The following is a 16,264-nucleotide window of genomic DNA, read 5'->3' on the forward strand; positions in this document are numbered from 1 at the left end:
CAAACAAAAAAAACCGTGCATTTGTACCATAAACTTAATCTGTCACTATTCACTATACTTCAAGAATTTTTCAATCCCCCCCCCCCCCCATGTCAAATAGAACTCTACACCACTGACTGCAGGAGATGGTGCAAATCTGGCTACAATTTCATTGTGGGCACGATGGCTGTGATGTTGAGTATACATTGGACTTTAAATAGCCCTGTTCTCCTAACATTCAAAATGGGATTTAACACAATATCAGTGCTCAATTTTGGATATTGGCCTATTCCATTTGAAATCCACACTACCCCTGTGGAAGATTTTGAAAATATCTTCCACAGAGGGAGTATGTTTTTCAAATGTAACTGGTCAGGGTTAATTTTGAAACCCATACTCCCTCTGTATTATAGCTTCCACAACTGGGGTGAGTATTTCAAATAGAAGTTGCCCAACTTCCTATTCTAGTTAACACTCCTACTCCCTCTGTGGAAGACTTAAGCTAAATCTTCCACAGGGGTAGAGTGCATTTTAAATGGAATAGCCCATTCTTTCCTCTCACCTTTACCTTGTAGCAAATCCCCCATGTATCAGCATGTATCACATAAAGTTACTTTAACCCCCTGCAGCACTACTTGGCGATCTAACATTGCTTTTGATTGGTCAATTACATGACATCTTTACTTTAATCACCAATCAGAATGGAGCTTTGCAAATAATTCACCCCCATTTTTTTTTGCATGGTGAAATTATTCTAACAATGTTGCTGATTGGTCCAATTGATGACAACTTCTTTTGTGGCCAATCGGCAGGTAGTTCTCATAGAGTTTACGGTAACTTCAGTAGTCCAGCACACTCAAAACATGTAAAATGATATCAATCCGATAGGATCATCAAAACCTCTTAATGTAGTATCAAATTAATGATCACATATCATATTGTACTTCGAAGTCTGAAATTTCAACCAAGTCTATGGAAAATAATAGACTTGATAAAGCTTTCAAATTCAAACAAAATCATCAAATGTCCTTGTAAAATGTCAGAATTAAGTATCATTTTAATGTTTCTATCATTTTTGCTATCATTTTAAATTGTCCGGGGTGTATTCATTACAGTTTCGTATCAGTTTTGTCTCAGTTAAATATTTAGATAGCACCATATTACATTTCTATTAAGTTAATGAATAGGATTGCCAGTTTGCAACAGACAAATGTACTAAAACAATGAAAATTGGGCTATTAAAAATCCACACTCCCCTGTGGAAGATTTTGGAAATATCATCCACAAGGGGACTACTGTAAAACACATAAATTTTGCGAAGTATTTAATTTCCCGAGGACATGAAATTCGCAAAATTAAATCCCCCACGAAATATAAAATTTACATTGAACCTAATGGTAAATCTTCTGGATTCGCGAATTTAAAACCCTCAAAAAAAATCTTGCTTTTTCTCAATTCACGAAATAAAGTACCCGTGAAATTTAAGTGTTTTACAATATATGAATTTCAAATGGAATGAACACATTAGGCAGCTCCATTTGAATTTCATACACCCTCTGAGAAAGATATTTCAACCTGAATCTTCCACAGAGGGAGGGTGCCTTTCAAATGGAGCTGCCTAATGTGCTAATTCCATTTGAAAGTCATAGTCCCCCTATAGAAGATGTTTCCAAAATATTACATTAAATTATTATATTAAATGCAATACCCCACTGTCTTAGGTGGCAAAAAGTACAGCAATCTATATTCAACGGGCGGGCAGTCCTCTCAAGTAGGGTAGGTTGGTTGGGTGGGGTTTTTTGTTTTTTGTTTTTTGTTTTTTGTTTTTGTTTTTGTTAGGGACAGGAAATGTCCATGTTACCCATTTTACAAATGAAGCCAATCCACACGCCTGTAGACGCGTAAACACCAGTGGTATCCACAGGTTTTCAAAAGTGGGGGGCATAGGTCTCGATGCTTTGATTGCCATATTTTGTAACCCCAAAATTTTTCGCCCAACTGCTTGCATTTTCCCTGACTGACAAATGTGTGGGGGGGCATACCCTCTTTGCATACACCACTGGTAAACACTAGTAACTGAGAACATGACCCACTCTATTGAGATTTTAATATCCAGCTGAAGAAACATGCATCAGAGATTTGTTACCTTACTGCGGATGTGGTTTATTCTCATGCCAAGCTGGATCATTCAGGAACTGATGAATGACCCAAGCAGTTCCGATGTATCTGTAGCTCGAAACTTCTCACATGTGTATTTTAATTCTTCAAAAATATAGGCCTGCACACCCTGCATGTACCACCTAAATGTGGTACTCAAGTATAGGCCTACAAATCCTGCATGTACCACCTAAATGTGGTACTCAAGTATATAGGCCTTAACACACCCTGCATGTACCACCTAAATGTGGTGCTCTAATGCTATGGATCAACAAACCTATTGGGCTATTCCAGTTAAACTCCATATGCATACATCCCCTACAGTGGTGTAGCCAGGATTTTGGTGTGAGGGGGCCCGGGGGGGGGGGGGGGTCACTCGCATACCAAAGTGGTACGCATGCTCGTCCCCAAAAACGTCGAAAAAGGGTTGATTTTTGGCCTTGTGGCGGCGTCGCCGTTTTTAGTAAAAAGGGTGCTTTCCAGGTAAAGTTTCGACGTTTAGGATATATTTTTTCAACTTCAGTGGGTTTGTTTTAGAATTTACGCCATTTAAGGGTCCATTTTAGTTTTCTACGCCGAATTATGCCATATTTTAGGGGTAAGATTTACAGAGTCTTACGCCAATAAAGGGTGAAATCTTTCCACACTGATTACGCCATTTAGGGTCCATTTTTGAGGTGCTGGGACGAGCATGCATACCACTTTGGTATGCGAGTGATCCCCCGGGGAGGGGGCAAAGCCAAATTATTGTCCCCAATTAGGGGGAAAGACCAAATTTTCGTCTCCATTTAGGGAGCAAAGCATCCCTATTTGTCAACTTTTTTGTCCCACTTTTGGTCATTTTAATGACATTTTGCTCTTAACCATCCCCATTTTGTCCCTAAAATTTCCTGAGGCCCCCTGGCTACACCATTCGATCCCATATGGAATACCTGACCTTATTCTTCCACACAGGGAGTGTGAATTTCAAATAGGAGTTACCTGAATGGATGGCTCCATTTGAAATCTCCACCCCCTGTGTGGGAAAGATTAAGGTAACACCTTCCATAGGGTGTAAGGGTTTCATATGGAATAGCCCAAAGGTCTTTAGCATAAAAACTTACCAGGATAGTAGAAACCATCTTGATTACTTCTAGCGATGACCTTTGACCCTACAGGCAATCTAATTGATGGCATTTTTGGTCTGGATCTCTCAGTTGGAATCTTTTTGGTATTTTTGGTTGTTTTCTTGCTAGTCCCAGGTCTACTCTTTCTTGCAACCAATTCCTAATCAAATATAGAAAATAAAATAATTTTAGGTATACTTCGTTGAATCCCAGATTTTGAAATCATATACAGACCAATTTGGGATGTTTGAAGGTGGTGAGAGCTTGATATAGGACCAGCTTTTGACAACCATTTTTTTTCAAGCTAAGAGTTCCAGACCAAATTTTTGGGAAATATGTTTTTAATGCCAACTTTAATATTGGAAAACCTGAAATCAGATTTGTTTTAATGAAATTGATATTTGGCAGATAAAAGTATGAAAAGAATACTATTTTGATATGATTAAATCAGCCAAGTCAAGTAAATGAATGAAAGAATACAGAATAATGAATGAAATTTTAGTGAAATTTGAATTTTTTTGTAACTCAAAAAGTTGCAAAGAATTCCACAAACATATACTTGTACAGTATACTTGGAAGTCTGCTGCATCAAGTAGAACAAAGTCCCAGGGCAAAGATTGGAGGGTGAGACTCCCACCACCATCAAACAAAATCACTACACATTTTGATGCTTTTAAGTGAATTTATTTTACATTACATCCATCAAGTGATTACAAATATAAGCGATTGCAGGTTGATACATATTTACAATAGAATGCATTATTACATGATTGTGACAACAAGTGTTTTTAACTACATGTATGATGAGTTCAGTTCAGATGCAAAATAAAGTCTGCACAAAAAGTAACGCAGCTGTTATAAATACGCCTATAGCTTCAGAACTAATAATTGTTTCCACAATATTTCTGCATAAAAAGGATGATTTATTTACGCGCATTTTGATACCCCATTTGTCAAATGTTGTTCAATATTAACAACACAGTAGTGCCTTTGAAGAAAAATACCCAAATTTAAAAGTTGCAGTTTACAGCGATCAATGGTTATAACGTAAGCATTGTGGCATGTAAAAGCCTCCAATATCTTCGCTCTGACTTCAAATCAATACAAATAGCTGCAACTTCGGGTACTTCTCTTTAAAAACACTGTTGTGTTGTTAATATTGAACGAAATTGGACTAATGGTTAAATACCACTAATAGGCCTGGGCGATACGTTGGAATACGACGAGGAACTATTTGTTTTCATGGCATTCGAAAAGCCTGCATTAAAATCGCTGAAATTGATCAAGTTATATAAAAAAAAAGTACTTTTTAGAGTTTGATGCTTCAAAATGGTACATTTTCTCTCATTATATGACATTTTGATAAAATTCATACGCACGGCTTTGGTTTTTAGTAAATATTCGCCTTATCATAACTTTCAGCTTTGAGGGCGCACTGTAATTTTAAGGTGTTTACGGTTTAGTATGTTAAAACAAGAAAAGTCTCAGGTCAACCTATGTTGAATTTTTGATCATTTGGCATCTAAATCATATAGTTTCACCTGATATTAGTGGCATTGAACTGTGAGAGTTCTGAATATGAGAAAATTCCACCCAAAATTAGGCATTTTCCCATTGAAACCTGTGTAATACATAATTAGTGGTATTTAACCTAATGGTATCAAAATGCACATAAATAAATCATCCTTCTTTCTATGTTGCAATATTGTTAAAACAATTATTAGTTCTGACGCTATAGGCACATTTATAACAGCTGCGTTACTTTTTGTGCAGACTTTATATCTATCTATGACCACCCAACATGTAAAAGTTTCTTTTTGTGCAGTGTTAACATCTCGATGTTTAACACAACAATAAATTACAACGTTTTTAAGGGCCTGAGCTTTTCATCCCAGCAGGATCCTTTTCTCTTTGCCTTTGGGGCTATCATTTTCTTCAGAAGGGGGGTCCCAAATATACCAGGGGGTCATAAAATTTTGGAAAGTAAAATAGGGGGGTCATAACATTTTTGATGACCATAATGTAGGGAGTCACAAGATGACCACAAATATGGGGATGGCACAGTAACTTCAGAGACAAATAACTATGCAATTGATGGACATAACAATAACTTTGGAAACCATGATCATGTTATTTTAAATTCTTCATCTGTTCATGGTTTTCTTGAAAATGGTATTGACTCTGATAAAAATAATTCTGGTATTATTACATGCAATGTGTATAGAAGTGTTATCAGTAAAGTCAGTGACTCACATAGCCCTATTGTCATAAATTCTATTCATTCATCTGGTCATCCTGTTTATAACAATTGTGCTCTTGAAGCCACTTCATCTCATCTTACTCATCCATCCATTCATTCTCATTCAAGTGTTTGTGACTTTATTGACAAGGGTAACTGTCATTGTAATTTAAATATTGATGATACAAATTATGATAATTATGCTGAATGTACAAATAATATTAATGGTGTTGTTGTAAATGAAATTGTATGTTCTAATGACGCTAGTCCTCTTGACCACAAGTGTGACTTTGGTGACCCTATAAATTGTGCTTTTAACGTTGATGTCAATAATGATGATAATGAAACATTTAATGATATATGTGTTGATAATATTAGTCTTGTGAATGTTTCTTCTCATGAATCAAGTATTGTTGATAGTGTTAATAATTCTCCTTCCGATGGTAGTTTGTTAAATTCTCCTGGTATACACTTCTAGTGCCCGTTTCTATTCATCGTTATGTATTCTTCTCCCGTGCATTATTTTCGCGAACTACCCTTCACAGCCCAAATTATATAAACCTGCACGCTAAACAATGCATTATCTAAAACCTGCACGCTAAACAATAGATTCTAGATAATACGTGCACGCTCAAATACTAGAAATACTACTTTCACATAACCATAAAGTAGAGTTAGGTGGCGCTTTAGACACAGAGATCACATAACTATATAATTGTCTGTTCGATATATATACCAACAAAAAAGTACGAATATACATTCTGTGGTGTTAAAATGGTATAAAGTTACAACGGTGTTCTATAATAGTGTACAATTACCGAATAAGGTGCAACTCGCTAGACTTGAGTCCAGTCCTCGTTTCACGGAGTTTAGGATTAGGGTTTAGGGTTGGGATAGGGCAGTCTTGTAATAAGACTAGTAGAGTTGCACCCTTGCAAATATCATTGTCATAAATTATGATTAATGACCTCAAATAAATCAAACATCAAATGAGAATAATCGAGCTTCTATTAATTAAAAAGGGCCAAAAACAGGTGGATTATACAAGATGACACCATTGCAAAATATTCAGCATTTTACAAATGAAATACATGTAGGCCTATATCTAAAATAACATAGCCGGGCCCGGGAAACACACACTAGCGCATAATATCATGATCATGCTTTATAATACCATAGGCCTTCAAACACATGTGTTTGAAGGCCTATGATAATACTGAACAAATTGTTAAATCCCAATGTCGTGTGTTTTAATATAAGTAGTTCAAATTATAGAGCTATAAAGTCCAGTTGATATTCACCGTAGTACTAGTCTGACATCTAAATCGATCGTTTCCAACTGGTTCAGTGCTCTCTGTGTTCGAAACCACGATATTAAATGATCACAACATAAAGTCAAGTCAATTAAACCATGCGTGAATAAGTTACCTAAGTATGACGTATGGCGCAATCGATACCATTGATTACAGGGATTGATTTTCTTTACCAGTTAAATGCTACGTAGCTGGCCAATGTCCTGACGGTGTTTTTAAAATGTAAGATATTTTCCCTAATATTAAAACTAATATAATGAATGCAGCAATTAATATTGCCTATTGTTTTAATAGGCCTACACTCAAAGTGTATGACGGATAATGTACTCGTGCAAATGCATTCGTCAAGATAATTGCACTTGCCATGGAGTTATTGCATTTAGCTTTCGAGAGCCTATCGGCTCTCAAGCTAAATGCAATAACTCCACGGCGCGTGCGATTATCTTGACGAATGCATTGCACTCAGTTCATTATCCTTATCGTAAAGGACAGTGTAGGCCTATATAAGAGCAATGTTTCTGTTGACAGTAATTTGCATGGTTGTGTTGATTTGAATGAAAATGTTTGTGATCTCTCTGATTCAAACTTTAGTGATACTTCTTGTTTGCCATGTGAAAATTCAAATATTTGTAACGGTAAAAATGACATTTCACATGAAAATTCAAATATTTGTAACAGTAATAATGAAATTTCACAAGAGGGCAATAATGAATCTAGTGTAAATATTGACTTATCGGATTGTTCCGTTGATAATCATCAAGCTGGAAGTAACAATAATAATAATTTGTCTATTTTGTATTTTAATGCTCGAAGTATTAAGAATAAAATTGTGGATTTTCATGCTCGTGTGGACTTTGATAAACCAGACATAATTGCTATTACTGAATCTTGGCTTGATGATTCCTTTAATGATGGAGAAGTTTTCCCTTCTGATTATAGTATTTTTTTTAATGACAGAAATAGGCGTGGTGGCGGGGTTGCTCTAGGTATTAAAAGTAATCTTAATGCTACTTTGAGATCTGAGTTTTTGTCTAAAGATCTAGAAATTGTTTGGGCAGAGTTTAATACTGATGAAGGGAAATGTTTGTTTGGTGTTTATTATAGGCCTCCATCTGAAAATAAATGTGGTTTGGAGATTTTGGATGATAACCTTAGTAAAATTCAAGCTTCAAACAGATCCTATAAATTGTGTTCTCTTGTTGGTGATTTTAACATTCATATTGATTGGATTAATGAGCATGCAACAAAGGGCTCTCTGCCAAACAGTCTTCTTGATGTGATGCACTCAAGTGGTTTCACACAAGTTCTTAAAGAGCCTACTTATAAGACTCTTAATGGTATTGATCACTTTCTTGATTTGGTTTTTGTTTCTGATCCATCATTTGTATTATCTTGTAATTCCACTTATAATTTGCATGGTTGTGATCACTCAGCAGTTAGATGTATGTTGAATATGTCTCCTCTTAAGACTAAGCCAATTAACAAGGCTGTTTACTGTCTAAATAAGGCTGATTTTGATCAAATGAAGTATTTGCTTGTAAATAGTCCCTGGTATTCATGTTTTAATAATAAGGTCAATGTTATGTGGAATAAGGCCGAGTCTATTATTATGTCTTGTATAGATAACTCGGTACCCAAGAAAGTGGTTAAAAGAAATAATTCATTACCTTGGATCAATAAGGATATTAGAAAATTATGTACAAAGAAAAAGATGTTGTATAAAAGATCTAAAGTAAGTAAGTCTCCTGTAGCATTGCAGCAATTTAAGGACTGTAGTAATAAATTGAAAGCTGCAATTAGAAATAGTCATAGAAATTATACATATGAAATTTCAAAAATGTTAAGAGAAATCCTAAGAAATTTTGGTCTTATGTTTCTTCTTCCAAAAGTGTTCTGAAAATACTTGTTTTACTGTTGATAATGATGTAATTACTGATCCAGATGATATTGCTAATGTATTCAATACTCATTTTTCAAGCAAGTTTGTTGATATGTATGAACCTATTGATCTTGACTCTTTGCCTGATTCCATTCCTTCACATGGGGCAGCCCCTTTTTCTTGTGAGCCTATTACAGTGAGTGAAGTGGCTGATGTTCTTAAGAATCTTGATTCGTCCAAATCTCCTGGTCCTGATGGCATACTTCCTGTCTTTTTGAAGGTTTGTTGTAATGAATTAGCCCCAGTATTATGTGGTCTGTTTAATGTTTTTCTACAACATGGTAAAGTCCCTGGTGCTTGGAAAGAGGCCAATGTTGTCCCTATCTATAAGGGTTCTGGAAAGCCCAAGGATGATGTTAGTAGTTACCGCCCAGTTTCTTTGACAAGTATCGTGGGTAAGGTTATGGAAAAATTAGTTTCTTCTCGTATAATGAATTATGTCAATGAAAATGGTATTCTGTCTGATAATCAATTTGGTTTTCGTGAGTGGCAGAAATTGTGAGCAAATGTTGTCAAAATTTTTCCATTTGCTTAGTAAATCATTGGATGATCGTAAATGTTGGCTTGTTGATGGTATTTTCTTGGATTTTAGTTCTGCATTTGATAAAGTAGACCACAATCTTTTGCTTGGTAAACTTCATTCTATGGGAATTAGAGGTCAACTTCTTAGGTGGATTCAAAACTTTTTGTACATGCGTAAGCAAAGAATTATTTTCAAAGGTGTAGTTTCTGAGTGGTGTAATGTAACTTCTGGTGTTCCTCAAGGCTCTGTGCTTGGTCCAATTTTGTTTCTGCTGTTTGTTAATGACTTAAATGATGTGGTTTCTTCTTCTCTTTTCCAATTTGTTGACGATAATTCAATTGTCCGTCCTATCTATGGTGATTTAGACCATAAGATTCTTCAGCAGGACATTGAAAATATTTTTCAATGGTCAGTTTGTAACAAACTTCCTTTGAACCTTTCAAAGTGTTCCACCATGCACATGACTAGATCTAAGTCTCCTAAATTCTGTAGTTCTTATATTATGGGCAATGATGAGCTTAAAGAAGTTGATGAATTCAAGCTGCTTGGAGTTACTTTCAGTAAGGACCTTTCTTTTGACTCTCATATTGGTATTGTGGCTAATAAAATTTCTAAGCTCTCCGGTTTTATAGTTAGATGTACTAGAAATATGACTTCTGATGCTTTACTTAATCTTTACAAATCTCTTATTTTGCCACATATTGTTTATTGTATAGGCGTACAGCCATACTTTAATTTTGTTTTGCAATATTTGTTCGCACGTTTAACGGGTTATCTAGCCACTGTGTAGATTGAAAGTTGCAGGGTATATAGTATGTATGCGAATGAAGAAGTAGATAGATTTTCTATAATAATATGTCTTCAGGAGAGGAGATATTTAACAAAAATTAAAACACCTAAGTCCGTCAAATGCACGACCAAGAAGCTTCCAAGAATACGTGCGTGTAGTATCATAGGCCTATGCACCATTGTGAGCTATTGGGGAATTGCCGCACCTGATTACTGGTCGTTCATTTAGTAAATGGTCTGTGATTTTGTGCGGTCAATAGCGGAAATGGGTGTATTTTTGTTTGCTTTTGTCTTGCTTTTTGGAAACGCTGTGTTGTGTTTTGCCTCGTTTATATGTCTGTCGCATTAAGGTGGTATTTGAGGCATTGTGGAAGTGCTCTAAGCATGTTTTAAAAATATAGACTAATTGAGTAGGGCAAAGAACACTGATCAATACGCCTTATGTTTTAAGCTAATCGGACATACTGTTTTTATAATTCACACATTTTAAATTTTTTGTATTGTATTATTTTTATCAATTATCAATGAACCAATATGACTCGAAAGTGCTCATGAATATGTAATAACATTTTTATTTAATAATAGAATACTGGTTTCAAACTTGGTCAAAGTGTTCCTAATGACTTCCAGATAATTAATTACTTAGTTGCCCTACTTTGCATAGTTAATTAGCTAATTCTGCAAATTAGCTAATTAATTATGCAAATATGCAAATTAGAAGGCTGCTACTATATAATACATAAGAACATATTAGAAACACTTTGAAGGCAAAAATCTGCAAAATAAAAGTAGCATGAACTTTCAATAGGTGGCAATTAGAAAATTGCATATTTAATGTCTTTAGGTGTTGAAAAGTTTTTCTATTTAAAAGCTGGCAGGGTAACATGTGCACTTAAACATGTTAAATTGAGAGCATTTCATTACTGAGTTTTCGCTGAATGCCAATAATGCGCATATGCCCCCATAATCATGATAATGTCATGTATATAGGCCCACATAGTGTTTTACATCTCAATGTCGCTCCGGTTATGCGTTAAAACGAACATATTTGCACCTATAGGCCAAGATAAAAAAAAACATTCCTTCTTCTTTATTGTTGAAAAGAAGAAAAAGAAAACAAAAAAACAAAAAAAAACAAAAAAAATTACTAGAGATGTGACGGCCATACTTTGAATTCAAATGTTAAAAAATGACAGAATAAAATGTTCGAAAGTCATAACAGAAGAAGATCAAAAGAAGGTTGATTAGTGCGGTGGTTCGCCCAATTGAAAAGACAGTTCCGTTCGAAACTCATCACAAAAGATGCCCCATCCCATTCCAAAAGAAGGTTCTAAAAGTCATCACAAAAGAAGGTTGATGTTACAATTTTTTTCATTTGTTTTACGTGTCAATGTCGCTCCGGTTCGTTACCAAACATACTGGCACTATAGTGCTATCGGGAGCATATCCAGCTTTCTTAGTCGAGGGGAGGGATTTCAGGTGTTGGGGACCAAAAAATCCCGGTTGCATCATTTTGACCTGGGACATATAAATAGGCCTATACCGTTATTTTTAAAAGAGACTGTCATGACTGAAGGCTGTAGTCTACATGTTAAGTTAAGAGCTTCCAAAAAAGGGCTTTATTGAGACATTAATTTTTAATGTGGTCCATGATCGGGATGAATTTTGGTAAAAACCAGGCTCTTTTCCCCTTTTCATTTCCTTTGCCTTCTCGGTTATCTCTTTAATTTTTTGTCAAGGGCATTTTCCTCTTTAAGTTTTTGTCAAGGAGACACTCTTTCCCTTTCCCATCCCTCCCGCTGGCTGCGCTTACTTTGTCTGCACTGTATGAAAACATTACTTCTTTAGTTTTCGTTTACTATTTAGAAGCCGACAGGGCAACTTTTAAAGTAAGACTACTTAGAACATTTGTACTTGAATGAAAATATTTCTTCATTAGGTCTAGTCAAACAAATCAAACTCAAACGATTTATGTTCAAATTACATACCTTAAAATCTGCTGAAAGTCACAAAGCCATTTACTAATTTCTAGAATATGCCTCAAATACCACCTTAAGATCTAAGCATGACGACATCATAAACTTTTTTTTATTGTCATTGCATGCTATTTAGCTCTTTTACTGCTAGCAACATTTGGAATTTATTGAACATTGACTTCAACGTACCACACCACCAGGTTCAACTAAGTTAGCAGATAAAGGTATAACCAGTTATTGACTTTTCTCCTCAATAAGCAAACACTTATTGATTGGCTTCAGCAAATAGTCCGGGCGATTTGTATTGCACAGGGCTCAAAACTCATCAATGCTAATTGTATCTAAATATAGCTGAACGAGGCTTTGAAATTTGCGATAAAAAATGCTTGAAAATGCTGTTATTTTAATCGATAATAAAGGAAACGTGTATGGCATTTGTTCAATATTTAATTACCTACTGAATACGCTGAGAATATCTCATCAAACTGAAAAAAGTTGGGTCAGATGGGGTATGAAAAGTCGGGTATGAGAAGTAGGGTCACAAATTGTACCGACCTACCATCTTGTAGACCTATAAAATATTTCTTTAATGGGCATGCATCGTGCGAAAGTTGGAAGTAAAAGGAGGTCGGAAACCAACCATCTTGTAGTCTTAATTCTTTTGGCCAATAGAGCTAAATAGTTGCTAAACACCTTCAGAAGACATAGCATGTGTAGCAGTCAGATACTTAATAAAAAATATTAATGTGCATGAAAATCCGCAAGTCAGGATAAAATTATTTCGGAAACCATCTTGTAGGCCTATATAATTTTTTTTAAATGTGCATGCATCATGCGAAAGTCGGAGAAAAACGAAGTCAGGAACCGTCTTGTAGGCTTATTCTTTTGCACCAATAGAGCTAAATAGATAACTAAATACCTTCAGAAGCATCTTCATCTAACTGCTACACATGCTATGTCTTCTGGCGGTATTTAGTTAACTATTTAGGTCTACAAAAGAATAAGCCTGCAAGATGTTCGACTTTTGTTTTCTCATGACTTTCCCATCGTGCATACAGTGGCACGTTAATATTTTTCTTTAACCATGCATAGACAACTGCTATATATACATACCCAGTACAGTCTTCTAATTGACATTAAACTGTTTTAATTTTTTTGGAAAACATGAACAAAACCCGATGTTAGGCCTACAGCAGAATATGATGCACGGTCAAATTAACTACAATGCATCTAAGGGTCAATATTACTTAACTTATGATCCTATGCCAACTCCCAAGAACATGACCTGTGCATGCTTATTATTACAAACTACCGGAAAAATACTACACCCAATAGACCAATCACAAAAGCAATGTATCTGGTACTTTGGGATAATGAGTACATCATTCTGCGCTTGTGAAATGCATCCACGTTTTGCAACTCAGTACAGTCTAATTCTAGCTCCGGAGACAGGCGAATATCAAGACCCTCGAACAAAAGAACCATTACCAAAATACCTATTAGACTAATCATAAAAAAAAGTTAACACAAGAAGGATACGCACCAGATAAGTGGTATACGCCCGCCTCACTTCGAACAAGTACATAAAACATTTCCCATAGTCCACCAGTCTATGTAAAATATCCCCTAATAAGTTTACAAAATAATAACAGTAAACCCACAGTTCCGCCTTCTTATTGTTACACAGTATTATTGTATACATCATAGTGTACCCCACGTGAAGCCTAACCTCGAGATACCAACGTTACAAAATAATAATAAAATAAACCCACTCCGCACTCCCCAACCACCATACTAGCTACGCCTATACAGGGTTCTAAAAAGAAACAAACATCTAACACAACCACGCAACGTTTCACCCACTACCATCACCCAAGAACCAAGAACCTTACACACGAACCGCGAATGCCGAAAACCGCGCAACCCGAGAACCGCTCTAGTTGTGTTTGTGTCTGGTCTCCATTTCAAAGGAATCATATTGATAGGTTGGAAAAAATCCAGAGGAAAATCACTCGTACTTTGTTCTACAAAGATTTTCCTGAAGTTGATTTTGATGATCGTCCGTCATATTCTAAGAGGCTTGTAGATCTTGAATTGATTAAGCTTGAGGATGTTTACAAGTGTCAAAGATTAGTCTTGGGATTTAAAATAATCAATGAGATTGGGCCGCCTTCGTTTAGTTCACTGGTTCAAAGAGGTATTTTAGATAATTCTAGGCTATTGCATCAATCTGCCAAATCTTCATCTTTCTTTAATTCTATGTTTGTTTCCCTCCCACGTCTTTGGAATGGAATTCCCTCTGAATTGCATCATGTTAACAATCTTGTTGTATTTAAGTCTGAATGTAAATCTTTTTACTTGAATATGCTTAAATGATCTTGTGGTATTTAATGTTTTGACTTATGTATTTTCAAATGCCTGTATTTTAGGTATAGGCTTATATATATTTTATACATATATATATATATATTTTTTTTTTTTGTACTTTCAAGTTTAATCTTTTTATTCATGTGCAGGATGAGTGGGCACTTCTGTGTTTGGGCTTTTAGCCCATTCACTCATCCTGAATTACTTGCTTTAGTCATGTGTAAGAAATGTAAAGTGTGTATAAATGTACTGTTATTTTGTTACTTTGTATTTTGCAAGTAATTCAAATAAATATTATTATTATTATTATTATTATAAATAGTGTGTTTATTTGATTCAAAAAGACTGATTTCAATACAATTTTAGCTTGTTTAGGGGGTAAGGTGTATCGGTGGTGAGGGGGTCATACAATTTTTGTTTCGAAATAGGGGGGGTGCAATTTTATTGGCCTTGACTTTGTGTAAATTTGGGACCCCCTTCCAAAGAAAATGATAGCCCCCTTGACTGCTTCAATGGAAAGCTCAGACCCTTAAAAACTTTGAAATTTTACTATACAGGATATTTTTATGGATAAACAGTTCTTTTTAACAATAAATTGCAAAAAGATGATCTCTGACAACTTCTGGCCATGTTTCATCAAATTCAATTTTATCAACAAAATGACCTATTCTGCTTGTTTTACTCAAATGTGACATGATCAAGGGGAATGAGTTGCATGTCGACCCTGGTTGAAAATGAGTTTTACATACATTTCTAAGGAGGACATTTAGAGTTTTCAGAAACTGAAAACCCCATGTTGATACAACTTTTCTTTGCGAAGTTACATCAATTTATCAATCGCTGGAAACAATATAAAACAAAAGAATTCTAACACTTTCTTTGCCAATACCTCAAAATCAATATTAGCGACATCCGACTCATTTCCCATGATCGTGTCAATAAGAGATGCCATATAAAAGAAAAGTGCAGTTGTGTGCTTTTATGCAACCATGCAAACACACTCTCTGTTCTTTATAGGCCTTTGTTAACAACTATATTGACTCTTCTGGATGATATATTTTTAACATAAAGTAAATACACATTCCTATGAAACGGGGGTTTCCCCTCCACTTTAACAGACACATACTGCTATTCACAACTTCCTTTTGCACTTTTTCATCAATTTTGATTGTATTTCTAAATGAACTTTAATATAGTGCTATTATCAGATTGAACATGTATTTCCTTTTATGTTTTCACTCATTCCTACAAAAATATTGTTAGAAAAGACATGCAACTCTTATTGCATTTCCCTTTGGACCCATTCAGTATAATGGGCTATGCCAGTTGAAATCCATCACCCCTATGGAAGACATGACCTTTAACTTCCACATAGGGAGTGTGAATTTCAAATGGAGTTACCTAAATGGGTGATTCCATTTGATATCTGGACCCATTCAGTATAACGGGCTATGCCAGTTGAAATCCATCACCCCTATGGAAGATATGACCTTTAACTTCCACACATGGAGTGTGAATTTCAAATGGGACTACCTAAATGGGTGATTCCATTTGAAATCTATACCCATTCAGTACAATGGACAATTCCAGTTGAAATCCATACACCCCCAAGTGGAAGACACAATCTTAATCTTCCACACAGGGAGTGTGAATTTCAAATGGATTTACATAATGGGTGATTCCATTTGAAATCTACACCCCCTGTGTAGAAGCTTAAGGTCATGTCTAGGGAGTATGGATTTCAACTTGAATTGCCCAATTTAAGATGCGTTTTACAAAAATATCACACATACATTGACATTAACTATCAAGCTAATATTACAAGGGTCAAAATTGTAATGTACAAAACAGAAAGACCTTCGGACGCAATACAAAA

At 35.4% G+C, this 16,264-nt stretch overlaps 1 protein-coding gene across 2 annotated transcripts in view; it reads right to left on the minus strand.

Annotated features, from left to right (window-relative positions):
• Nucleotides 1-16,264, minus strand: part of LOC140160798 (von Willebrand factor A domain-containing protein 3B-like) — a 219,615-nt gene that overhangs the window by 150,487 nt on the left and 52,864 nt on the right. For both annotated transcript variants that reach the window (XM_072184106.1, XM_072184105.1), the window contains one exon: nucleotides 3,240-3,402. In XM_072184106.1, coding sequence (XP_072040207.1) covers nucleotides 3,240-3,402 — 163 coding nt within the window. The remainder of the gene's footprint in view (nucleotides 1-3,239; nucleotides 3,403-16,264) is intronic.

Source organism: Amphiura filiformis, chromosome 9 (genome assembly GCF_039555335.1).
Source record: "Amphiura filiformis chromosome 9, Afil_fr2py, whole genome shotgun sequence".
NCBI classification, from domain to species: Eukaryota; Metazoa; Echinodermata; class Ophiuroidea; order Amphilepidida; family Amphiuridae; genus Amphiura; species Amphiura filiformis.